The sequence below is a fragment of the Hipposideros armiger genome, unplaced genomic scaffold (genome assembly GCF_001890085.2).
Source record: "Hipposideros armiger isolate ML-2016 unplaced genomic scaffold, ASM189008v1 scaffold_738, whole genome shotgun sequence".
NCBI classification, from domain to species: Eukaryota; Metazoa; Chordata; class Mammalia; order Chiroptera; family Hipposideridae; genus Hipposideros; species Hipposideros armiger.
The window spans coordinates 319,613-346,896 of NW_017732088.1; the positions used below are offsets into that span (position 1 = coordinate 319,613).

Consider the following 27,284-nt stretch of genomic DNA (forward strand, 5'->3'; position numbering starts at 1 on the left):
CCCAGCTCCAGGTTGAGCTGTTGTTCAGCGTCTTTGCTGTAGAGGGCAGTGTCACTGGCCCTCACATGTGGGATCCGAACCGGGGTCCTCTGGCATCCCAAGCGAGTTCTTAACCATCGCGCCACTTGGCCGGCCCTGAGACACGTTTCTTTGTCTCCCCATTTTGGCTGCCTCCCTGTGTTTGTTTCTATGTATTGGGTAGGGCTACTATGTCTCCCGGTCTTAGTAGAGTGGCTTTATGTACTAGGTGTCCTGTGGGGCCCAGTGGCATAGTCCCCTGGTCACATGAGCTGGGTGCTCCAGGGGTGTCCCTTGTGTAGACTGTGTGCCCTCGTATTGTGATTGAGCTTTGGTTGCTATTGGGTCGTTGGGAAAGTCATGACGCATTTTTGCATTGAAATACAGAAAAATACTTCATGACTTTCCCAATGACCTAATATTTGCACATCAATAAGAGGGATTGGTTCTCAGGTTGACTGGTTGTGAGGACTGGCTGTGACTACATTGGAGAAGCTATTGTTTAGGGGCTGACCCTACGGAGCAGGATTCACTTTAGCAGGGCTCTGATGCCTGCCCAGTCTGCCCTTTGTGCAGGTGGTTGGGTGATGCTCTGGTGTGGTCTGAAGCTGGCCACCGGGTGTGTTGGTTCTAGGGCCTCTTGGGAGGGACCCTGTTGCAGGCCAAGTTTAGCCACTGAATGTGCCCTACCTGGGGCCACTTGGTATGAGCTACAAAGTGATCTGCAGATGGTTGCCACTTGTGCTGAGCTTGAAAGTACCTGGGAGAGGGAGGCTAAGCTGCAAACTGAGGCCAGCTGCTGCTAGTGCTGGGCTTGGGGATGCTTAGCAAGGGGAACAGGGCACTCTGAGGTTCAGATGCTGCTTGTTTGGGGTTTGTGAACCTTTGAGAAATTTTAGGAATATCTGTGGCATGAGCCAAGGCAGGCCATTTGTATGGAAAAGCCACTGGAAGTGGCTTGGGTGGGCCCACAAGTTGGGTGGGGCAGGATCTCAGAATCACTAGGGCCAGCAAATGAACTGATTTAGCCAGTTTGATTGAAACTCAGATATGGCGGCCGCCTATGTCTGCACTCTGGGAGTGGGGAGGGCTCAACAAAGAAATCATGGCTTGTACCAGCACTTCTGTCTGGGAGAAAACTGCTGCTCCAGCTCTCACCCTGAAGCGCAACAATCTAGTTCTTTGTATGTCCCTGGCGCCTTTCAGGCTGCTGCCCCAGCCCTGGAGCTCATAGCGAGTGAGTCCATCAGTGAGTAAGTCTGTGTGCTGGGCCTTTAAGAGGAATGCCCGCGACTCCAGCCACCCTCTGTCTCACTCAGCCACAATCTCTGTTGGTTTTCACAGCCAGAAGTTGTGGGGATTTCTCTCCTCACCACTGGAACCCTGGGCTGGGGAGCCTGGTGTGGGGCTGGGATACCTTGGTCCTCAGGTGGGAACCTCCACAGCTGAGATAACCCTCCTGATTTTTTAACCACCACACATAGGTGCGGGACCAGCCCGTTCTGTATCTCCACCCCTCCTACCAGGCTCCATGGTCTATTCTGCATATTCTTAGTTATAGAACTTCTGTTCAGCTAGACTTCAGGCAATTCTAAATGGTGGTTGTTCTGTAGTCTCATTGTAATTTTGATGTGGTTGTTAGAGAAGGTAATCTCAGTGTTTACCTGCTCTGCCATCCTGACTGGAGCCTTCCGTCCATTTTTAAAACATATTTATTGAGGTGTTATTTATATACATAAAATCCACCCATTTTAAGTGACTCACCCATTCAATGATTTTTAAAGTAAATTTACAGAATTTTGCAATCATCACCACAATCCAGAATTAGAACATTTCTATCACCCCAAAAAGGTCCTTCATGCTGGGTTGCAGTCAATTCCTGCTCCCACCCCTAGACCGTGACAATCACAAATATACATTGTGCTCTATAAATTGGCCTTTTCTGGATATTTCATATAAATCACATCATGTAGTATGTGTCTTTTTTGTTTGACTTCCTTAACTTATCATAATGTTTTGAATTTCATCCATGTTGTATCATGCATGATTAGTTCATTTCTTTTAATTGTTGAATAGTATTTTAATTATGTGGATATACGACCTGTGTTTATCCATTCACCAACTGGTGAACATTCGAATGCTTTCCAGTTTGGGGCTATTATGAATAATGCTGCTATGAACATTTATATACAAGATTTTGTGGACCTATGTTTTCATTTCTCTTGAGTATACTCGTATGTCTAAGAGTGGAATTGCTGGCTTACATGGTAACTCCATTTTTAACATTTTGAGGAATGGTGAACTGTTTATCAGAGTGGCTGCAGAATTTTACATTTCCATCAGAAATTTTGAGGGTTCCAATTTCTCCACATCCTTGCCAACACTTATTATTATCTGTCTTGTTGAATATAACCATTCTAGTGGGTGTGAAATGTATCTCATTGTGGTTTGGATTTGCATTTCCCTGATGGCTAATGATGTTTAGCATCTTTCCATGTACTTATTGGCCAGTTTGTATTTCATCTTTGGAGAAATGTCTATGCAAATCATTTGCTCATTTTTCAGTTTGGTCCTTTGTCTTTTTATTATTGAGTTGTAAGAGTCCTTTATTTATTCTGGATACTAGACCCTTATCCAATATACAATTTCCAATTATTTTCTTCCCTCCCATGGGTTATCTTTTAACTTTCTGGTTGTTGTCCTTCAAAGTGCAAAAGTTTTCAATTGTGATGAAGTCCAGTTATCTATTTTTTTTTCTTTTGTTGCTTGTTGTTTTTGGTGTCATATCTAAAAAAAAAACCCCATTGTCTAATCCAAGGTCACAAAGATTACTCCTATATTTTCTTCTAAGTGTTTTACAGCTTTAGCTTCTATATTTAAGACTTTGATCCATTTTAAGTTAATGGTTATGTATGGTGTAAGGAAGGGGCCAAATTTCTATTTTTTTTCCATGTGGCTATCCAGTTGTCCCAGCTCTTTTTGTTAAAAAGACTGTTCTTTCTCCATTGATTGGTCTTAGGACTATTGTCAAAAGTCAATTGACCACAAATATATAGGTTTATTTCTGGACTCTCAATTGTATTCCATTGATTTATATATCTATCCTCATGCCAATATCACACTTTTGATTACTGTATCTTTGTGGTAAGTGTGAAATTAAGAAGTGTGGGTCATCCAACTTTGTTCTTTTTTTAAAAAAAATATTATTTTGTCTATTAGGGAGTCCTTTGCGGTTCCATTTGTGTTTTAGGGTCAGCTTATCAATTTCTGCAAAAAGTCAGTTGGGATTTTGATAGAGATTGCATTGAATCTATAGATAAATTTGGAAGAGTCTTAAGAGTAACTGACTCTTCCAATCCATGAACATACCATGTCTTTCTGTTTATGTAGATCTTCTTTAAATTATCTCAGCAATGATTAGTAGGTTTCAGTGTACAAGTCTTGTACTTTTTTTTGTTATATATATCCCAAATTACTTTATTGTATTTTTGACATTATAGTGAATTAGATTGTTTACTTAATTTCATTTTCAGGTTATTCATTGATAAGAATATACAGAAATATATAGAGAAATACAACTTATTTTTTGATATTCGTCTTGTATCTTGCAACCTTGCTGAACTTATTTTCTTAGTTCTAATAGCTTTTTAGTATATTAATTAGGATTTTCCACATTTAAGATCATGTTATCCACAAATAAAGACAGTATTATTTCTTCTTTTCTAATCCAAATGCCCCTAATTCATTTTGTTTGGCTCATTTTACTGGCTTCCAGTACAATATTAAATAGAAGTGACAAGAGAGGATGTCTTAACTTGTTCCCAATTTCAAGAGGAAAACATTTGGTTTTTCATCATATTATAAATTTTTCTTAGATGTTCTTCATCAAGTTAAGGACCTTGACTTCTATTGCTAGTTCACTGAGATTTTTTTTCTCTCATGAATGTGTAGTGGAGTTTGTCAAACCCCTTTCTCTACCTATTAACACCTATTATATAATCATGTACTTCTTGTTCTTTATTCAGTTGCTATGGTGTATTTCATTAATTTGTATATGTTGAATCACCCTTGCATTCCTGGGATAAATCCCACTTGATCATGGTGTATAAAATTTTTTAAATGTTGCTAGATTTGGTTTACTTATGTGTTGTAGAGAATTTTTGTATCTATATTCACAAGGGGTATTAGACTCTCATTTTCTTATAAATTTTTGAGATTTGTTTTGTGGCCTAATGTATGGTCTATCCTGGAAAATATTTCATGTGTACTTGAGAAGAATGTATATTCTACTGAAGTTGGGTGAACTGTTCTATAGATGCCTGTTAGGACTAGTTGGCTTATAGATGAAATGAGATTAGCCATTTGTTGATAACTTTTGAAGCTGAGTGATGGGTTCAAAGAAGTTTATTTTACTATTTTCTGTACTTCTGAATATGTTTGAAATTTTCTATATAAAAGATAAGAAATAATCCTCAAATTCTTACATGAAAAGAAAAGCTCACTAGGATTCAGCAAGGTATCCAAAAGCATAACTTGCATAAATCAAAGAATGAGGGAGATCTATATATCTTGATATGAAATGTTATCCAAAATACATTGTTAAAAAATTTTAAGTCAAGGTACAGAACAGTTTACACAGCACTCTTACTTTGTGTAAAACATGTACATGTATATGTACAAAGGGCACCAAAAATGTATACACATTTTAAGAAAGGAAAAAACTGTATTAAAATTGTAATACTCAATATATACCGATAACAAAAGATGAATACATGTCATGTGTACACATTTTTTTTTGCACCCCAGTTATATACTATTTCTGGATGGGAATATAAAAACTGACAGCAATGATTGTCAGGCTATGGAATTGTAAGTCTAAGAGAAATGAAAATTTGCTTTTCTATGTATACACTTTTTACCTTTTGAATTATTCTTAGCATCTAAAAATGGGTAAATGCAATTTATGAAGAAAAATTGTATAAGAATAGTTAATTAAAATTTTGAAGAAGTGCAATGAGGGAAGACCTACCCAACAAATATCAAAATGTATTACAAGTACTTGTAGTCATTAAAATAGTGTGATAACATCACATAAAAAGAATAAATTTTACGGATGTAGTGTTTGATGAAGGCATTTTTAAATTAGTGAAGAAAGAACTGATAGGGCCCACTGGCTGCCATTTGAGGAATCCTTATTTGACACTATGCACTACACCCAAAAGTAACTTCCAAAGCAATTAAAATGCATATGGTAAAAATAAAACCATGAAAGTAAAAGAATAAAATATAGTAGACTATTTTTATAATCTCTTGGAGGTGGTGAAGACATGCCTAGGCAGAAGACATAAATGAAAAGATTGATAAAAGATTGACTACATAAAGATAAAAAATCTTTGTAAGACAAAAAACATCATAAAGGAGTTAAAGTATACAAGTGACAGACTGAGAAAAATATTTAAAAGATAAATAACAATGTGCCAATATCTATAATGCATAAAGTCTTTCGAATATATAACCAAAAGATGACCATTTTAATAGAAAACTGGACAAAATTTATAAGCAGGCAATTTCGCAGAGGGTGTCACGTAAAAAGTCAACAAACATGAAACACTATGCAATTTTACTACTAACCAGGGAAATGCAAATGAAGGCAACATATAAATCTTTTGCTTATCAAATTAGAAAACTTTCTCAAGGTTTATAATATATATTGTTGTCAATGGTTGGGGAAAAGGGCACTGGTATACTCTAGGAGAGGGTATAACTTGATACAGAATTGTTAGAAGGCATTTTGGCAGTATCTAACAAAACTCCATGCTGTCTGTGTGTACAGCCTTTTGACCCCTGCTTGGCTACATAAGAATGGGCCTTGGGCCGGGAATGCTTCCCTGTTAGGAAATAAAGAGCCCACAGAGCCTTGTGTGAGAATATCTCCAGGCTTGCACCTTGTGTGAGAATATCTCCCTGTCTCATTCTCAATGAATGCTCCTTTGGTCTGCGTGAGCATGTGCATCAGTGGGCCTTAGGCATGCCCCTAGCCTTCAGTATTTCAGATCCCACAGGGGAGTGTTGGAATCCTTCTGCTGCAGCATGAGAGGGGTGCACATAGGCAAATTGCCCTGCATCAGCTGCTGGGGGAGACCTTCTTTGCCATGGGGTACTCATGCACATTGTTGGTGCTGATCTTGCTCTAATATGTCTCTTCTCTTTGTGAATAAAAGCATTGTTCCATCTAGTGTCTAACTGTGTTGTGTCTTCCTTGGTGACTCCAATGCCAAGATGCAATGGGCAGAGGTGTTTGGACTTCTATTCCTGGTGGCTGGCATAGTGACGGTATTTGCTATCCACCATGTAGTGTCAACTAGTGTGCAGTGTCCTGCTCAACACCACATGTATAATAGCGTCCTTTGTAACATCCTTGAGCTGCTGAGTTGACCCACCAACCATCTAGCTCCAAATTGATTGTGAAAAAATAACCCCTAATTTTTTAAAAACCATTCTTCATTGAGTATTCTGTTCTTTGCAGCATGAGCATTCTTATACCCTATATCAAGGGGCAGCAAGCATTCTCGGGAAAGGGCTGGTTAGTAAACGCTCTGGGCTTTGTGAGCCGTATCTGGATCTTTCACATATTCTTATCATTATTATTCCTTTCTTTACAACTCTTTAAGGATATAAAATCCTTCTACGTTCACAGGCTGTCCAAAAACAGACTATAAGCCAAATTTGGCTCACAGGCCATAGTTTGGTAATTCCTATATCATATAATTGGTGGGGAAAGTTTTAGAAGGATATGTATCAAAGTCTAAACAATGAGTATTTCAAAAGAGTATGGTAGGTTTAATGGGTGGCATTAAATTTGTTTTCTATATACTCATATTTAAACACATTTATAATCTGTAATTTATAATTTTTAAAAGATAATGCCCATTAGAAACAAGACTGAATTATGAGAGTTTTAAGAAACTCAAAACCCTCCAGACTCTTTCTTCTTACCCAACCTTACTTTTACTCAACTTACCAACAGTGTATCTTCAACTTCTCCATAAAGTAAAGGTCCCAGGATTCCAGATTCATACTGAATAGCTCCACGAGTTGTAAATGTTTCATCTGTGTATGCCAGAAATCGGACTTTTTTGTACTTCCTACCAATCTGCTGAGGACCATTGTTCAAATATAGACTTTTATAACTTCTATATGAAACACAAAAAGATGAGAGGTTGGAATGCAGAATTCTAGGTAGAGGACAGTTGGCTAAAATCCAACTCTAAAACAGCTGATATGACTTAATCTAGGAAAAGAGTGCAAAAAAATACAAGCATCCTTGATGCTTAGCTATTTTAGTTTCCAAACATATTAATGCCCTTGACATTTGATTCCATACTAGTACCTACCCTAAACATGACTTGAGGATTTGTTGTTTTGAATAACTAGAAATAATCTCTTGAGTATGGGGGAGAGATAGTAGCAAGAGTCAAAAAGTACTTACCTGTCACTGGGGGTGGGGACTGAGGGAGCATAGTCCCAGTCCTCCTCTTCAGCAGCAATATAGTGGACCCAAGTTTTAGGATGCTTTTTGGCAACGGAGCGGATTTGCATAAAGGGAGGAGAGTAGTCATCATCAAGCCTGACAATGTCCATGTTAGAGTCATAAAGTTCATCATCATAATCGTCTTCTTCAGCAATATTTTTCTTTCGTAGTTTGGGTTCCTCTGGGCAAGTGTCTACTTTGACATAAGCTTCCATACCATCTGGAGTCAGACAAACCAAACAATGTCAGATTCCTTCAAGACTTTCTTGCCTTAACTTCTATGACTTCCTTCTCTTTCGTTGGGCCTTCACGGCACTCTCTTAAGTGTTTCCTTCTCTACGGCAATACCCTTTCCTGTCACTCTTCTGTATGGATTACCTTCCCCATATCTGGTACTTGCTGGTTTCTTCCTGTGGTTTTGGCAGTCACCATTTTCCTTCTGCTTGACTCTCCTTCAATACATGTTTTACCTCCTTTCGAGACTCACTAATTTGCTGTTATAATACATATGACTATTTCCTTTCTGGAACTAGCTCTGAAACTATCACTCCCCAACTCACAAATTATAAGCAGGGAGACTTGAGGAACTTCATATCTTCAGCATTGGAAGCCTGGGTCAGACCAACTCCCTATCTCCACAGTTACTTAACGATTTCTGTATTTACTCCAGTGAAGTATGACACAAAACATTGATTTAATAACAGCTTGTCAGGAAAAATGTTAGGGTAGATATAAATGTCAAGACACATTCCAAGTTCATAAAAACACAAAGGAAAACATAAAATAGAAGAAACATGTTATGTATTTTAAGAGCACATCTGCCTGTGACGAGTTGTCAGCCCTATGGCAAGTCTATTCAACAATCTCAATCTCATCTTTATGCTTTATAAAACATGGGTAATAATCCCTACCCTGTCTATGCCATAGGGCTATTTTGAAGATCAGTACTAAAAGGAGGAGCTGTTTACTGGATGATGGGGAACAGGGCAGACTTCAGGAGCAGCAAACAACTAGCCTGGGTTCATGTGGCCTTAAACACAATTTATTCGAGATCTAAAAATGAAGGATTTTGTCTGAGGTCCAATAAAACAAAGCATTCTTCTGAAAAATGAGGATTAAAAACAGTGAAAACAAGTGGTCAGAAAGAATAAAACAAAACAAGACATGAAATAAACTCCTCTTAAATTGAATCAGGCTCAAACTAGATAATGACCAACCTGCATACGAGTAAAAGACCTATTCCTCTGTGCCTGTAGGATGAACTTCTTGTTACTCGCCCAGTATGAAACCCTTTGTCCCCCCATGTCTTGTGAAACATTTCATAAATATTATATAACAGGTGAGCAAAAGAGGTCCCTATTCTGCATCACTACAGAAGACTTGAAACAACGTCACTCATAGAACATGAGGGGAAAATAGTGGATGCATAGCAAGATCAAAGCTCTTTGCCAAGGCAACCAATGAACCTGAAGAGAGGGTTAATGCTAGAGATAAGGACTAACAGCTGCTGCTGAACATGGAAGGTTAGGCCTCTCTCATATTCTCCTCCAACAGCCCTCAAAGGCCACAACAGAGGAGAAGACAAAGAGGCTTGACAGATTGATTAAGAGCAGAATAAACACACAAGAAGAAAAATGGGAGTGAGACGATCATGCAGTATCAATTTCCACAGTCTGTAGCCACAAATGAGGTCACATTAACAATAATTTGAAACTAGAGATACCATTGTTCCAGTTTGCTTACACAGGACCTTTGACCCATTGCAAAATCCCCATCAAGTAGTCTCTTAAAACCTCCTGTGGGGCCTCAAATACACTCACCAACTCCCATACTGCTTCTCTTAATATTCATGACCCCCTGCCATGCTCTGAGTTTCCCGAATGGCTCTCATCTATCTCCCACCAGGTGTCTGCGGATTGCCTCCACATACACCAGTGTCTGGTGTACCATATTGAGCATTGCAATATCCTCTTGTATTTGCTAGTTATTGCTCTGGGAATCTCCACTGATATCCTGAAGCCCTTGTGGTTACAACCTAGGCAGTACAGTTTTATTCCATTTTCCTAAATTTCTCATAAAACATCTGTTTGGCTATGACCTGCCATCTCTCTCTCCACAGTATTAAAGCCTAGTTAATGGGATCAGGCTGGAAAACCAATAATATGCTGTTCCCCTCACTTTTGCCATCCCATTTATTTCTAAACCATCTCCCTTACTTCTATCGCAGGGATTTAACTAAAACTTCACCACTACTACTAATATTCAAGCCCTCTTATACTCAAGGTCAAATCTCTACTCTAAAAACTGGCAACTAGGGAATCTCAGTTGAGGTTTAACTAACATAATCCTATACTGCACAGTAGACAATGACTTACATTAAAAGGAGAGCTGGGTATTTATAATACTAGTTTTTAAGATCCACAGATATTACCATGTTGGTGGGAAGAGATGTGACAAAACAGTAGAAATTGGCCAAGGTCCATCAGGTGTGTCTGAGCAGTAAGGAAAGTTATTGGTGAGATCTCCAAGGAGGCTTCTCGGTGGTTCCTCACAAGAAATGTGTGACCTTCGAGGAAAATTGAGTGCACTTCAGGGGTGGTACCCATTCCAATCACATGCCAATATACCAATTTCTTGTGACATCCAATCAGACCTGTAATGTAGGGATAAGATAACTATGGTCAAGCAGTAGAGAATTTGAAATGGAAAACATTTCCTAGGATAGGATGAACAAATTGACCTTATAAACTTATTATCTTCACTTGGATAATTTTATTATCCAAACTCTCCAAGGAATGTGAGGTAATGTCAAACCAACAGGTCTTGGCAAAGTCACCAATGCCTGTCACATTGCTAAATCCAATTGCTATTTTTTAGTCTTCATCTGCACCTTCATTTTTCAGTTTTCATTTGTTCCTTCTTAAAATTCTCTCCTCTGTCGGCCTCTATGCCAACACTTCTCTGGGTGTTGTTCCCCTGTCGCTTAGACTGCTCCTTCTGTCTGATTTCCTGATCACTCCTTCTCTACTCATCCTTTAGATGATAGATCACCTCAGTGCTCAGATCTAGGCCTTATTCTCTTGTTAATCAGTATTTTCTCCCTGAAGAACATCATCCATTCTCATGGCGTTAATTATCATCCATATGCTGATAACTCTCCTGTTTCAGACATCTCCCATAACTCTAGACTCATACAATCAACTTCTCAATATCTTCTTCTGGATATTTCACAAGACCCACATGTCCAAAACCAAATCTGAGATCTTCATTACTTCATCGTCTTCCAGAGTTTCTTATTTCAGTGACTGGCACCATCCTGCATTCAGTTATGCAAGTGATGTTATGCTTGCCTCCAGTGTCACAACACCAGTGATGACACTGTAATTAATAACTAATATTTACTGAGCACTTGTCTTATGTCAAGCACTGTCCAAAGTATTTTACAAGTTTTAACTCGTTCAGTCCTCACAATAGCCCTATGAATATAGAAACTATTATCATCATCCTTCTCTTACAGGAGAGGAAATTCATGCCCAGGGAGGTTAATTAACTTGCTCAAATTTGAACCCAAGCAACCGTATGTTTAAATCTCACACTATTAACTACTAGGGCACAGCTGTCTCCTGTTTGAGCTCCTGACACTTTCAAATATATCTATTTTTTACCATCATCACTACCCCCACCATCTTAATCCAAGCTAGCTAGCTACTATGATCTCTTATCTGAACCACTGGAATAGCTCCTTTATTAGAGGTCTTCCCACATCTGTTCATACTCCTTTCCAAGCCTTTCACCCACAAGGAAAGTAGTGTGATACATTTGCATTTCAGATCTGAGTATAGTATCCTTCAGTCTGAAACTCTTCATTGGCTGCCATTCCATGTAGAATCAAGTCCAAATTCTCCAGTAAGGCCTAACAGCCCAGAATGGCTGAACTTTGATACCTCTCCAGTCTTAGCTCACGTCACCTCATTTCCCTATTCCTCATCTTGTTTCAAAGTTCAGTTTAAATGACCCTTCCTTAGGGAAGCCTTCTCTGATTCCCCAGTCTAGACCAGTCTCCTTTATTATATGCTTGCATAGAATGATGTAATTTTCCTTCAGAATAATTCTTGGTTTGTAATTTTCTATTTATTACTATGATTTGATTACTGTGTCTTCTCCCTATTCTGTTATCAGCTATGTGAGAGCAGGGGCTTAATGTTTGATAGTTAATTTCTTTTCTAATTCTAAAATCATGCATATTCATTATAGAATTATTGGAAAATAGAGAAAAGAGTTAAGAAGAAAATATCTTTCTTTGTCCTTCATTATTCTCTTGGGTTTCTGAATTTTCCAACTTCCTCTTTCTTGGTTTACTCTCTAGTTTTACTTTAGTACATCTTCAATGGCTTCTAAGGGCTACCATTTCTGAAAATGCCTTTATTCTTTCCCCAAAGCTCATTCATAGTTAGGCTACGAATTCTAGCTTGAAAGTAACTTTTCCCTTAGAACTTTTAAGGTATTGCTCCATTATATTGCCAGTGTAATTTTCGTGTCTTTGTATGTGACCGCTTTCTCCCAGGGGAAGCTTAAATATCATCTCTTTGTCCTCTGAAATTCCACAATCAGTTTTTTTAACATTTGCAATATATATATTTGTTTATTTTGGAGAACTTCAGACATACACAAGCAAAGACAGAACAGCAGAACAAGCACCCATGGACCTAATATTCATCACTCTGCTTTAATAATGATCAACATTTTGCCATTCTTAGTACAACTACCCCCTTCCACATTTTTTTCCCAGCAGTACTTTAAATCAAATCCCAGACATCATGTCATTTCAATACAAATTCTTTAGAATGCACCTTTGGCATTTAAAAACCATAACTATTGTGCTATTATCACAACAAAATTTTGTAATTTCTTAATTTAAGTTGTTTGATATGTGGTCCATATCCAGATATTCCTGATTATCTCAAAAATGTGTTCTATTTTATTTTATTTTATTATTTTTAAAAGTTTTTTTAATTGGGGAATTGGGGGGTGGGAACAGCGCTGGGGAATTGGGGGAAGGGGAACAGACTAGTTGCTGTCCTTTTGTTCTTCAGTCTAGTGGTGGAGGACGTTGCTTCACTGGCCCAAGTTGGCACCATCATTGCGCTCTTCCCGGGTGAGGCAGAGCAGTCGTCTGCTTCTGAACGGCCACTCACTGCAGCTGCTGGCTACACACGGTAGTCCATGGCAACCCACTGCAGCAGGGGCTGCAGCCCACGCTAGCGCCAGTGACTCATGGCAGCCCAGCTCCAGGTCGAGCTGTTGTTCAGCATCTTAGCTGTAGAGGGCAGTGTCACTGGCCCACATATGTGGGATCCGAACTGGGGCCCTCTGTCATCCCAAGCCAGCTCTTAACCAAGGCGCCACTCGGCCAGCCCTATTATTTTTTAAAATTAGTTTCAGGTGCCACAATCATAATTTTGTGTTGGGATCTTTTTTAAAATTTATCCTATTGGGGAATTTTAATATAAAGACTCAAATCTTTTCACTCTTAACACTTTCTTCTATCATTCCTTTGATTTAAAAAAATTGTTTTAAAATATATTCTCAATCTCTTTGTTTTACTTTCTGGGAGTTTTTCGCTATTCTACCTACCTTCTATTAAGTATTTTGACCATGATATTCCTAATTTTTGTGAGCACATTCTTGTTTTGATACTTTTTTTCACAGAATCCTAATATCACTTTATTAATGTAGTAGCTGAAATCTTTATGAAAATACTGATTAGAGTTTTTGACAAGTTCTCTCCTGTTCTAAGCATTTTTGCTTTTTCTTCTGGGAGCTGTGTGTACATGGGCGGCCTTCATTTGCAGGTAGCTGCAAGTGGAATCACCGATTGTACTTTAAGGTCCCCAAGGCACCAGAATCCAGTGGGCTTTCCTCTGGGATGCAGGACTATCTGAGGAGAACCGGAGAAAAGAGTTCTGGTAGTGAATACTGAAGGCCCTGAGGATTCTTGAACAGGAGTGTACATACCTGGCAGAGACCGGTTTACATAGCCATTGATTGTGTGCATTTCAGGCTGGGCCTGAGCAGATGGAGGGTCCGTAGCCTGTGTTGAGGACTCATTTGTTTCTGAGTGCCAACTTTTCCCTGATGAGAGAGGATGCACATGTAGGGTCAGCTAAGTGTCTGTCTCATAACTGACCCTCCCTTTCTCCTTCCCTCCCTCGTGTGGGGCAGAGACTTTTCACACCTGAAGTATTTTTGTCAGCACAGTCTGAATGGATGACTGCCTTCAAAGTCAGTAAGAGAGGAAGAAGGCAATTACAAAGCTCAGACATTTCTTGCTCACACTGATTATCTCTCCCTGTATTTGTCCATGACAGTAGGTAGAAAGGGATAATGACAAATGATAACTAGGAGAAGGGAGAATATTTAGTTTGCGTCATGAGGATGTTGTTTTATTCATTATTAGCTTATGTAGAAAGGAAGCAGATGGAATCATCACAGGAAAGAGCTGTCAGTTCCTGTCCCTGTCCTAATTGTTTATGCAGCGTGTAGTAATGAAAGCCCAAGAGCCCGAAAGCTTCCCAACCTCTTCGCTGAAATTAATAAGAATGAAAGCATTGTAAATATCATTATTGGGCAGCAGCTCCTTGAAGTTGCCCTTTGTGTGAAGGACTGGCAGCTAACGCTGAAACTTTCTGAAGCACCCAAACTTTTGGGGGAATTCTCATCAGTTCATTGATCTGTTCATCCCCTAATTTGTTCATTCATCCAAACATATTTACTGAGTGCTGGGCACTGATGACAGAGAGGAAGGCAGCTTCCGTCTTCAAAGTGCTTACAGTTTAGCCTGAGTAGACAGAGAAGCTGACAAGTATAATACAGAGTGAAGAGTGATGTCATAGAGATGAGAAGAGGACATTATAGGAGCAGAGAGGAGAAGAAGCCTCACTTTGCCTGAAGGGAAAAGACATGAGGCCAAAGAAGATAAATATTAAATAAAGCAGGCAATAATGATTTAATGTGCTAAGGAAGATATTCAAGATGTGGAAATGTATGCAGGCATCTAACCCTGACTATAAGGAGGAGAAGCTCCCTTGGTGTGAAGGTGGAAACAGGCTTCCTGGCAGAGGAAACAGCAGAAACAAAGGTCTGGATACAGAAAAAGCATGGCATGTTTGGGTGAAATACACACATGTTCAGTGTGGCTGGAGCCTGCACGGTGACCCAGGGAAAGGAGCGTGGTGGTCATCAGGAACTAGTTGTGCACCTCTTTGTGAACAAGTTTGTATTTTGCCATGAGGATTTTAAAGGCTGGAGTGGAAAGATCAGATTCGCGTTTCAGTAAGCTCCCTCTGGCTGCTATAGTAATAGTGGGGTTTCAGAGGACACAAAAAGATAAGGACCCTAGTCGGGAAAGAGATGATGAGGGCCTCAATTCAGAAGATGGCAATATAGGAGGATAAGGGGAGAAAAGATGATCATGTGGCTAGTTATGTGATGATTAGGAAGAGGAGGAGGAGGCAGAAGTACTAACACTTTTTTTTTAAAGATTTTTATTGGGGAACAGTGTGTTTTTCCAGGACCCATCAGCTCCGAGTCAAGTAGTTGTTTCAATCTAGTTGTGGAGGGTGCAGCTCAGTGGCCCATGTAGGGATCGAACCGGCAACCTTGGTGTTATGAGCACTGCTCCCTAACCGCCTGAGCCAACCGGCCACCCCAACACTTTTTTTTTAAAGGAGGGCAGTGTCACTGGCCCTCATATGTGGGATCCGAACCGGGGCCCTTGGGCATCCCAAGCCAGCTCTTAACCATCGCGCCACTCGGCCGGCCCCTGTCTGTCTGTCTGTTTGTTTGTTTGTTTGTTTTAATTCATTTTCATCCCCATCTCCTCCATTCCTGAGTAGTAATGTAGTTTATGATCTTTGTATAATCATTTCCTCTGGACAATAGCAGCCCTCATTCTCAAGTACCAGATTAAATTAATAAAATTGTTTCTTTCAAGAGCCCCAAATTCAGATTGCAGGTCACTCACCTTCATTAAACACAGCAAAAAGTAGTACAAATTCCCGCAAGGTCTGTGTCCGTTCTTCGGCCAGACTCCCTGAAAAAGAAGGGAGCATTTATCTTCTGTTGAAAATCCTTTCATAGGAAATTGACAGTAGGAGGAGACATTACTTCACCACTTGGAAGTAGCACAAATGTAGTCCCTGGTCCCTTGTGAACTTTACCATAACAGTATTTCTTTGGTGTCAGCTTTCTTATACCAGTGCTTCTAAAACTATTCGGGGTAAAGAACACTGTTTTAAATTTCAGATTTGTTGCAGACCACTTTTTAAAAATACTGTAAAAATGAATTACTATAAAAATTAAAAAGACATACAAAATGAAAACCCATATAATCATGTTTCATATATATGTATTGAGAGCAAATATACAAGAGAAAAAGGAAAATTAAAAAACCATACATACTGTTCATGGAAAATGTGCATATAGGCAATTAATATAAAGAAATTCTATTATGCTTTTAACATTTTTTATTCTGTAATTGTAAATAAACAAAAAGTTATGGGCAAGATAACTGTCCATATTAAATACCTATACTCTCATTTTAAATAAACACCATGTACACTAATATTTAAAGTTGTTATGTTAAAAATGATCTTGCTTTATGCTTTAACAGTTGAATTTGTCGGTTGTCTTTCTTAGCATTTTATTTCCTTATTTGATTGGAAAGTTTTCTTTGCAGGCTTATTTCAAGTAGGAAGATTTTGCTTATGATGTTCTCCTTTTCTCTCTCATACCCTTGATGCTTGGAAAGTAAAAGTTAGATTAGATGAAGAAAGTAACTCACCCTACACATTTAAAATACGGGTAAAGTTACCTGAAAACCTTTTAATTCTTATTTTTTAAATGATCAAATAGTGAAATTGACTTTTACTTTTGGTGACTAAGTCTATGGGTTTTAACACAGGTATAGATTAATGAAACCACCACCAATAGGATATAGAAAAGTTCCGATATCCCCCCAAACTCCCTCCTTCTATCCCCTTTATAGTCACATGTACAGTCACTACACACACACACACACACACACACACACACACACACACACACACGGTGCCAAAAAATGTATGTGCATTTTAAGAAAGAAAAACTATTAAAATTGTAGTAGTAAATATATACCAATAACAAAAGATGAATACAAATCACGTTTGACTTCTGCAATTATAAGAGGTGCTCAAAGTGGTTACCATCAGTGTCCAGACCCTTCTGATTGTGGTGAACTACTGCTTGAGCATCGTTGATCAAAGTGTACATTTGTATACCGGGGGTGCCAAAAACATGTATACACATGACTTGTATTCATTTTTTGTTATCAGTATATATTGAGTATTACAATTTATACAGCTTGTGTGTATATATATATATATATATGTATATATATATATATATATAAATGTGTATAGCCATACCCTTGGCAACCACCGATCTGTTCTCCATCAATATAAAGTTGTATTTTTAAGAATATCATATAAATGGAATCATACAATATATAACCTTTTGGGATTGGCTTTCTTACTCAGTATGATGCCTTTGAGATTCTTCCATTTTGTTGCATGTGTCAATACTTGATTCTTTTTTATTGCTGAGTAGCAGTTTGTGGTATGTATGTACCACAGTTGTTTTTTTCAATAAGTTTTTTTATTAAATTATTTTTTATTATGGAATACACATTTTTTAGAATTAGTTTCAGCTGTACAACACAGTGTAATAGTTATACTTTTTACCCCTCTAAATGACAACCCCCCTCCCCCAATCCGCTGCCCCATTTCCCCCCAATATCATACATATCTATTACAAATCCCTTGACTCCACACAGTTTGTTTAACCATTCACTTATTGAAGGACATTTAGGTTGTTTCCAGTTTTTGGCTATTACAAATAAAGCTGCCATGAATATTCATGTATAGGTTTTGTGTGAATGTTAGACTTTCATTTCTCTAGAATAATACTCAGGAATGGAAATGAAGTTTATGTTTAATTTGATAAGACCCTGCCTACAATTCTGACACCAATTTCAGTGTGTGTGTGTGTGTATTTTTCCCCAACACCAAGCAATTTTGAGACACCAGCTGGATGTCCTATAATTTAATTCATTTCTGACCCTATCTACCTGGAGATAGCATCAGATCTCACAGGTTACAGGCTCCATCCTACAAGACTGTCCCCCCACCACTTCAGATGCCAATCTCATGTCCAGGATGTCACCTGTGCTGTAGACCAATTGGCTATAGATCAGAGGTCCCAACAACTCCCTCCTTGGATTCCATTAATTTGCTAGACTGGCTCACAGAACTCACAAACACAGGTTACTTACTATTTATTGTAGATCACCAGTTTATTATAAAAGGATATAACAGGAAACTCGCGATGGAAGAGACGCACAGGGCCAGGTATGGGGGAAGGGCGGGGAACTTGGATGCCCTCTCCAGAGCACCTGCAGATATTCACCACCCGGAAGCTCCCCACACTCCATCCTTTCGGGCTTTCATGGAACTTCATTACATAGGCATAACTGATTAAATCACTGGCGATTGGCAACTGAATTCAGCCTCCAGCCCTCCTCCCCCTCCGTAAGGTCAGGCGAGTGGGACTGAAAGTTCCAGCCCTCTAATCACATGGTTGGCTCTGCGGCAACCAGCCTCCAACCTGAGGTGCTTTCCAAAAGCCACCTTATTATCATAATAAAATACACCTTGATCACTTTCATTAGAGGAAATTCCAAGGGTTTTATGAGCCCTGCCAGGAATGGGACGAAGATCAAATATATATCTTTTTAATTTTAAATCACAATATCACACTGCTAAACTGTTTTCCAGAGTGGTTTTACGATTGTGAATACCCACCAACAATGTATGAGACTTCCTGTTGCTCTGCACTCTTGCCTGCATACTTGACAATTTTTAAATTATTATTTTAGCTCTTCTAATAGGTATAGAGCAATATTTTACTGTGGTTTTAAAATGCATTTCTCTAATGGCTAATGACATTGAGCATTTTTTTCACATCCTCATTTGCCACTTGTATATCTTTCTTGGTGAAGTATCTATTCAAAATGTTCGCCCATTTAAAAAATTAGGTTGTTTGTATGGACAGAAAAGGGGCCACATGTTAAACCTGACAAGCTCAGGAGACTGAAAATAACCACATAGGATGGGGTGAACATAAAAATCCCTAACTAAGGTGGGCCATGATGGGAAGTCACATTCTTGGCCTGTAGCTTCCTTGACAAAGGTCAATCTTCACCTTAAGTGAGTGTATCTGTCTGTTGTCTTTTTGCATCTAAGATAACATACCCTTGGCAATATCAGAGTAACCTTTTCCCAGACCACCCAGGGGCACAACCCACCACACCAGAGCGGGAATCTACAAAATCCCTCATTGTTATCTTGTTCCCCAAATACTATCTCTATGTGCTGTAAAATGCTATTAACTATGCTGTACCCACTAATGTAGAAGAAGTGTGTGTCTCTCCATTTTACTTTTTGTCCAATCCCAGAGATTTCCCTGCTTTGCTTTCTCCCATCCCCTTAATCTACCACCAGTGGATGTCATGTAACCCTCCTCCTTTGATTCTAATGTATAAAGTAAGTAGCAAAACTGCCATTTTCTGGAGCATTTTCTCAATCCATTGAGACTTTGCTTCCTGGCAATTGTCGTCAGTTTGGCTCAAATAAACTCTTATAAGCTTTCTCTTAGGCTGCAAGGTTTTTTGTTGACATTTGTTTCTTGTCATTGAGATTTGAGATCACATTGTATAATCCGGATATAAGTTCCGTGTCAGATATGTGATTGGCAAATATTTTCACCCAGTCTGAAGCTTATCTTTTCATTCTTCTAACAGTGTTTTTCTTTTTTTAAAAGAAAACATTATTAATATTGATGAAGTCGAATTTATCATTGTTTTCTGTATGGATTGTGTTTTTGGTGTCTTCTCATAACCCTTCTAACCTCAGGTCATGAAGATTTTCTGCTATGTTTCCTAAAAGTTTTATGGTTTCACGTAGGTTCATCGGTTGTAATAAATGTCCCACCCTGGTGGGGAATGTTGATAGTGAGCGAGACTGTGCCTGTGTGTGGGCAGCTAGTATTTGGGAAATCTCTGTACTTTCTGCTCAGTTTTGCTGTGAACCTAAAACTGCTCTAAAAACTAAATGCTGTTTAAAAGGAAAAAAGTCTGGCTACCCTGTAGACCATGTGGCGAGAGCTCCAGCTATTTGAGTCTTCCAAGCCACTATGTCAAAATGTCCCCAAGTTTCATGAGAGACCCCCCAAAACCATGAGAAATTATAAATGATTGTCGTCATTTTAAGCCACACAATTGTGGCGCTATGCAGTATTATATCTTCCATATCTTTCCAGATTCATAACTGGACCAAAATAAAAGTCCAGTAACAATGATTTCACCACTAAAAATTAGGATTAAACTAAATTATGCAAAGTTTACTACCCTAGTTTAATTTATACTATTAAACTATAAATTAAAAGCAGATTAAAATTAAGGTGATTTTTTGAATAACAAGTTATCAGCATAAATAAATGCTTACTTTTCTCAGATTTTTATATGCTCCTGGGTTACAGATGACAAGCTAACCTCCCAAACTGGTCTCTACATCGCTGATCACACACTTGGATGTGTTTATCTCCATGGAGCTGTCAAGGAACCTAATACAACATTTGCAAAAGGCACTGCTAGGAAAGTCACAGGATATTCGAAGTAGAAAGTAGCAGTGTGTTGAGAAAAGAGACCTATTTCCAGAGTTTGGCTTTTCTTGACCATTAGAGTGCACTGTGTCCACATAGGATGGGTCTCTGTTCCTTCCAGAAACTGGATTATTCTCCTTTCCATGGACTCACGTCCATGATGCTAGGGAAAAGGAACCTCTTTCAGATGAAAGAACAGAAATGCTAGCTTTTATGAATAGACCCAGATGTTTGCATGCCTTGCTTATTTCCTCTCAATCCGACCCTTTCTCACGCTTACCTTCTCTACAAACCAGCAGGGCTCCAATGAGGCCTGAATTCAGGTCTTTCACCAGGTCCACATGAGAAAGATAGGAGTAGGTGAGACATGGTGGGTCAGAGGCCATCGGACCATTCTCTTTCAGGACCTGCCAGATGTAGGTATGACTTTCACCGGGAATGACTTTATCATCTTCCTTCTCCCTTTTGCTGGTCCCATCCTCATATTCAACACCTGCAGCAAGAATGGATAAAATTGTCCTTTTATGCCCATTGTCCACTCAGAGAAACATATCAAGGTTGCTGTCACCAGTAGATTCTACACAAGAAACAGCTTTTCTGCAACTTAATTTGCAGCAGCTATAAATGGGGAGAAACCTCATATATTCTGGAGTTTTAGTATTATTATAGACCGCTAACGTAAACAAGAGTGCTTCCCAATGAGACCTCCACATACTGACCAACTCATTGCTTCCATTTTTGCATATTTTAACCTATCAAGTCAATTCAACGTAACCAACATACACTGGGTATGTACTTTGTCCCAGACTCTTAAATAAGCCCTGGTGAGGGGCAGGGAAGGGAAAGATACAGAGATTTTTTAAAGTGTTTTTAGCTTGGTGCTCTCTGGAGGGGCAGATCACATCAGGGGCAGATATTTTCTGGCTGTCCTATCCTTAGTGGTGTCAAAACTGATCCCTGGATTAGCCTGGTACCGCTATTCTACATTGAGCACTATATGTGTTCATTGTTTTTTGTTTGTTTGTTTGTTTGTTTTAATGTGTTCATTGTTAATGAAGTGCTATTGCTTCTAGGTCATTTCAGTAGAGAGAAGTAGAAAATAATTAAAGGTATTGACCATAACACTTATGCTTCTATTGAAACATTTTTCTAGCAACTCACCATAGCTTCCTGGATTCACAATGGTCTCTGGAGTTCCAGAGCATTCTAAGCACTCAGGATGCTCTTCATTTATACCCCATCTTATCCACATCATCTGTACATCCGAGAGCGGGACCTCTCAAACAGAGCAGTGCAAATACCCCTGCATGGCCGCTGCTCTGCCCATACTTTTACTACAAGCTCTCAGCAGCCAAAGACCACACCCAAAGTGAAGGTGGGTGGTACCCACTACAAAGTCAGCCTCTCTGGGGTATAGGGGCACCCCTTTTAGTGGGTGCTAGGGACAATTGGCTTTATCCGGAATCAACAGAAGACCAACACCTATGCTTGGTAGAGCCTGGTGGACATTTAGAAAAACGTGAGTTGGCACCTGTGGATGGAGTGTGTGGTTCAGGCATCTATGTGACTGTGGGTCAATAGCAAATTCTAGATAGTGGATATGTTCGGATAGGGAGAGAGGGGATCATGGAGGGGTACAGAAGGGGCTTTGACTATATCTATAATATTTCATTTATTTAAATAAGTTAAGCAAAGATGGCCAAATGTTAAGTTTTGGCAAAGTGAGGTGATGGGTATATGCTTGTTTACTATATTATTTCTTACATCTTTATATGTTTGAAATATTTCATTAGAAAAAGAATACCCTTTTTCCTAATACTAAGGTTGGGAGAAGGCTATGGGGAGTTTGATGAGAGGCCAAGAATGTGTGAAACACCATAGTTTTTTTGGGGAGAGGAACAGTGAATGGGTTGGGAGAAAGGTAGCAGTAGGATGGCCAGGCAGTACCGAGGGACCATTTGAGGTGAGGTATTATGCACTTAGTGATACAACTCCATGTGGTTGTGTGATTTTTAATTCAATGATGGCTAGTGGCATAGGTGGATTACAGATTTAACCATGGTAGTAGTTTGGCCAAGTGAATAGAATGGTGATCAAGGAGGCCAGGAACTTGTGAGTGCATGCAAGGGCACCATGGTTGTGATGTGCCAGGCCATCTAAGCTGGGAAATGAGGGACGTGAAGACTTAAAGGGCAAGGTAGAAGGTGAAAAAATTGTAGGGTCAGTGGATGGTAGATCTCAATGAGAATGAAGAGTTGTTGGAGTGGGTAGTGAGAAAACGAGAGCTGGAAAAATAGGAGGTGATGCTCTGAATGGTGAAGGCTTGAACTTGAGATTCCAGGGGCTGCTGAAGTTGCTAATCACAAGGTCTATATTTCAATGAAGACAAAAGTGATTGTGAAGACAAGTGACATAGGTGGTGCTTGGGAAAAAGCATTGTGTGCAGCCCTTATAAAGTTTACATATCTATGAATGTATATTTCCTTTAGAAGAGTTCTGCCTCCATCAGTCTTATCTGAGCCTATACATGAGCCACCTGCGAATCTTCTAAGCAGAATGTGTTTTGTGTAATTTTCATCTTCTCTTATATGAGGAACAACACTGTTGGGATATTTGAGAGTTCAGGGAGTCTGCCTGTCTGCTTCCAATATGCCTTTTGAGTGAAGACATCCTAACGAGTGTACCAAATCACCAGAAATCCACTTCTGAAAGGAAGTCATTTTGTAGTTATCCCTTGAGCCAGTCAAAGCTTCCTCAAGTTCTTTTGGGCTTGAGATACACACTGAAAAGAGAAAAGTTGAGGAGGAATCGCATGGCTTCCCGTTGAGAAGACTGAATAACAAATTGCCCCAAGTGTAGTGGTATAAAATGACCACCATTTTATTATGCTCACTGATTCTGTGAGTTAAGAATTCAGACAGGGAACAGGCAGGATGGCTTCTCTGCTCCATGATGTCTAGGGCATCAGCTGGCATTCCTCAAACAGCTGAGAATGGAATCCTCTGGAGGCGCTTTCACTCACATGTCTAGTAGCTGGGCTGGAATCACTTGAAAAGTGGATTCATCTGGGACTGCCGACCTACACGTGGCATTTCTGTTTGGCTTGAGCTTCCTCACAGCATGGGGACCTTGGGGAGTCAGGCTTCCTGCAGGGCATCTCAGGACTCCAAGAGTGAATGTTCCCACACCCAAGGCAGAAGCAGCATGCTCTTTTATGACTCAGCCTCAGAAGTCACATAGCATCACTTCTGCCATACACTATTGGCCAAAGCAGTTCAAAGCCCAGTGTGGATTAATAGGAAAAAACTACAGATTCCAGCTTTTGATGGGAGGCGTGGCAAGGAACCTACTACTATGTTTTAAAACCACCACACCAGGGCTTTGTGAGAATGAGCAACCAGGTGTTTTGAAGTTGACAGGTATCTCAGCAAGCAATGTGCTCTCAGTGACCAAGACTGCTGGGGTACACAAAGACCTTGTGGTTGGGTCAAGGGACTGTGGGAACCTCTTTGGTCTCCACTTTCCACCCCAAACCCGAATCCTTTTGTGTCCCCTGATGTCTGTCTATGGCCTTGTATCTGCACCCTCCGTCTGCTCAGCCTCTGTTGTACCATCTGTCCTAGGTAATCCTCTCTTCAACCTCCTATAGCTGGTGGGGCAGCCTTGCCACTGGCCTAGCCTAGGCCCCCAGAAGCTAGCCTGCTAAAACATCCCAAATTCCTGTGTGTCTGGTAGGACTTGAGACACACACACTGAATCCACAAGACAAGAATTTTTGTTGGTCTCAGTCATGGAGCGCCATAGCTCAGTGGCTGTGGGGCACAAGTGCTCCACCACAAGCCAAATGCTGTTCTTCAGCGGCTATGCCACCCCACTCTCTGATGCCCTCAGCTATGTATCCTTTGCCTGATCTCACTTTCAGTTGACACTTTTTTGGCTTGTGTGCCCCCACACCGTCTTTCAGATCGCCCTCAAAGTTTGGCAGCTCTGGCTCCTTGGACAGATACTTCATGTGCAGCATCTTGGCTTACATCATGTGCTTTTAGATTCTGTTAGCCAAAGCGAGTCATATGGCCAAGCCCATCATCAGTACGGGGAGGAATATACTCCTCCTACTCTAGGATAGGGGATAACTATTGGCTGAACAGTAATACATTTTACCAGAGTTGGCTTGGGAGAGAAAAACGACAGGCTTTCAAGGCCATAGAAATATAAAGCAAGTCAGTGGTTACCTGGGACTGGGGGTGGGAATGGGGCTTGAACTGCAAAGAGAGAAATTCTTAAAGTGACAGAAGTGTTCTGAAACGATTCTGTTGATGACTGCACAACTGTTTAAATTCATTAAAAGTCATCAAATTACCTTAAATGGGTGAATTTTGTGGTATGGAAATTATACCTCAATAAAGCTATTTTAAAATGTCGTGAGGGAACCACACAGAAAAATCAATTTGAGATGGATCACAAACCTAAATGTGAAAGGTAAAATAATAAAACTTCTGGAGGAAAAAGCATACAAGAAAGTCTTCATGGCTTTGGGACTGGCAAATATCTTAAACAGGACACAAAGCTCTAAAATAAAAGGAAAAATGTGACAAATTTTCATGCTTCATTAACTATTGAACTTCCATGCTTCATTAACTTTAAGAATGTCTGTTTACTATATATAGATAGATAGATAGATAGATAGATAGACAGACAGAGAGACAGAGAGCGAGAGAGAGACAGAGAGAGAAAATTCAAGCCACAGACTAGAAGATATGCAAATATTTATATCTGTCAAAGGATATGTATTCAGAATATATAAAGTATCTCTATAAATCAAGAAGAAAAAGACAACTCATTTTTTTAGTAGATCAGATGAATACTCGATCAGATACTTTAAAAAAGGACATCAGAAAGGTCAAGAAGCTTCTAGAATGATATTGAACATCATCATCACAGATTTAACTGACAACCTGGGGCTCCTGGACTAGTCTAAGGAGGCCAGGAACTTCTAGATCATAAAATATACACACAAAGGTCCGTGATAGGACCAGAAATTGCATGGGCATTAGGCCATCGTCTCACTGGGTTATTCCTGGGCAGAATTGCTGTGGATGCACGTGTGAGAGATTAGAAAGTCCATTTTCCCAGACCTGACCTGGCTTAGGGTGTGAAAGAGTCATCTCTACACTCAGCCTGTAGCTGCAAACTTGTGAGAAACCTGGTGTCCCTAAAACACCCCTAGATTTGTTCTGGAAGCTCCCAACTGGAGAAACCTCATGAAAGTAGCCAGCCAGGCTCCAGCCAGAACGTGGGGTGACTTTTCCTGTATGCCATTGGCCCCCTCCTGTCACTTTTCCTCAAGCCAGGTCTGCCCTGGCCTCACACGTGCAACTCAGACCATTAAGGCCTTCCAATTCCAGAATGAGAAATCAGTCAGCAAGTAAGCACAGTTAGGCTGAACAACATAGGGCATGTGCTCCAATAATTTATGAACAAGTTTCTTGAATCTTCTTGATCTCTATATGCCATAATCTCTCTAGATGATATCATAGTCAGTTGTGGCACTGTCTTTAATTCCTTCCTGCATTGTGAAGGTTAAGGAGAAGATTGATGAAGTGGAGACTGTGGCCAAACAGGCGGTTTGTTTGTTTGAATGGGATCAGCTTGTGCTTCTGCTAATTGGCTCTCATCACACGGTGGCATTCCTATTTAGGAATTGGGGGGAGGGGAAGAAGAAATATCTGGAAAGTCAGAATCTAAGGAAGGAGAAGGGGAATTCCATTTCACCTTCATACCATGAGGCTTGATCCTCCCTAGCAAGTTTTCTGGGCACAGGAAGGCAGATGGAGTGGAATTTTTAGGACCCAGGGCCTGGCTCCCCAAGGGAGAACAGAGGACCAAATCAAAACTTGGGGGATTAGACTCAAATGACAATGTTCTTAACTCCATGAAGTGGGCCTAGATTTGAAGGCTGACTCTACTAGTTACAAGACCTTGTACTCAATGCTCTTCTGTCCCTAGATGACAGGACAATAGGAGGGAATGTGACTCACCTTCAGAAGCTTTCCAGTAGGATACACCAACAGCATGAAGACTGACAGCATGAGAAGCCATGTTCTTTAGTGTAATGACCACTGTGTCGTAAACCTCAGCCCGGATGGTAGGACCCAGCAGACCTGCAGGAATGAGATGTTCTGCAAAGGTCACTGGGAGAGTGGCACACCCAGAAACCCGTTTTTATGAAAGCAATGGTCTAAGCCACAGTATAGAAGCATATCCCTGTGATTATTGTTGAAAAGTGGTAGTTCAATGAATGAATGTATAAATTGCTATCACCAGCTCAACTGCTGTTCTGAGGACAGAGTGCTGGCAATTCATTCCATGCATTCATTCATTCAGCTAATACTAGTTGAGTTCCTACTATATTCTAGGAACTGTCCTAGGCAGTGGAGGTGCAGTAGTGAACAAGACAGATCATGGAGATCACATTCTGGGGAGACATTAAGTGCATAATGAAACAAACAGGAAAATTTCAGGTGGTTACAAATGCTATACAAGATGGTGGTGTCCTAGAAAATGACAAGGCAGGAGGTCGAGCAAACTTTAAATAGAGTGGTCAGGAAGGGCCTCTCCGAGGAGGGGGCATTTGAGCAGAGAACGAACTAATGAAAAAAAAAAGCAAGATTTGCAAAGATCTGGTGGAAGAGCTTTCAAAACAGATGCAACAAATGCACTAGTCCTGAGACAAGAATAAGCTTGGCCTAGTTGAATAACATGTGGTTGAAACAGTGAATGAGCAAGGGAGTAATAGAAAATATGGGTATAGAGGTAGGCAGGGAACATAACAGGTAGGAGTTTGGAGGCCACAGAGGCTGGGATGAGTTTGGAGTTTACAAGAAGTAAGTAGACTTGGGATTTGTTCTGTAGGAAGAGTCAAGAAGACTTGCTCTTCTTGAATGTGTGTGTGTGTGTGTGTGTGTGTGTGTGTGTGAGA

At 40.0% G+C, this 27,284-nt stretch overlaps 1 protein-coding gene across 4 annotated transcripts in view; it reads right to left on the reverse strand.

Moving 5' to 3' along the window:
• The window catches only part of F8 (coagulation factor VIII), a 124,131-nt gene that overhangs the window by 77,719 nt on the left and 19,128 nt on the right, over positions 1-27,284 (reverse strand). For all 4 annotated transcript variants that reach the window (XM_019627624.1, XM_019627625.1, XM_019627626.1 and 1 more), the window contains 7 exons: positions 26,344-26,466; positions 20,586-20,798; positions 15,573-15,641; positions 13,565-13,681; positions 9,981-10,202; positions 7,508-7,769; positions 7,040-7,211 (listed from right to left, as the gene is read on the reverse strand). In XM_019627624.1, the coding sequence (XP_019483169.1) occupies positions 7,040-7,211; positions 7,508-7,769; positions 9,981-10,202; positions 13,565-13,681; positions 15,573-15,641; positions 20,586-20,798; positions 26,344-26,466 (1,178 nt within the window). The remainder of the gene's footprint in view (positions 1-7,039; positions 7,212-7,507; positions 7,770-9,980; positions 10,203-13,564; positions 13,682-15,572; positions 15,642-20,585; positions 20,799-26,343; positions 26,467-27,284) is intronic.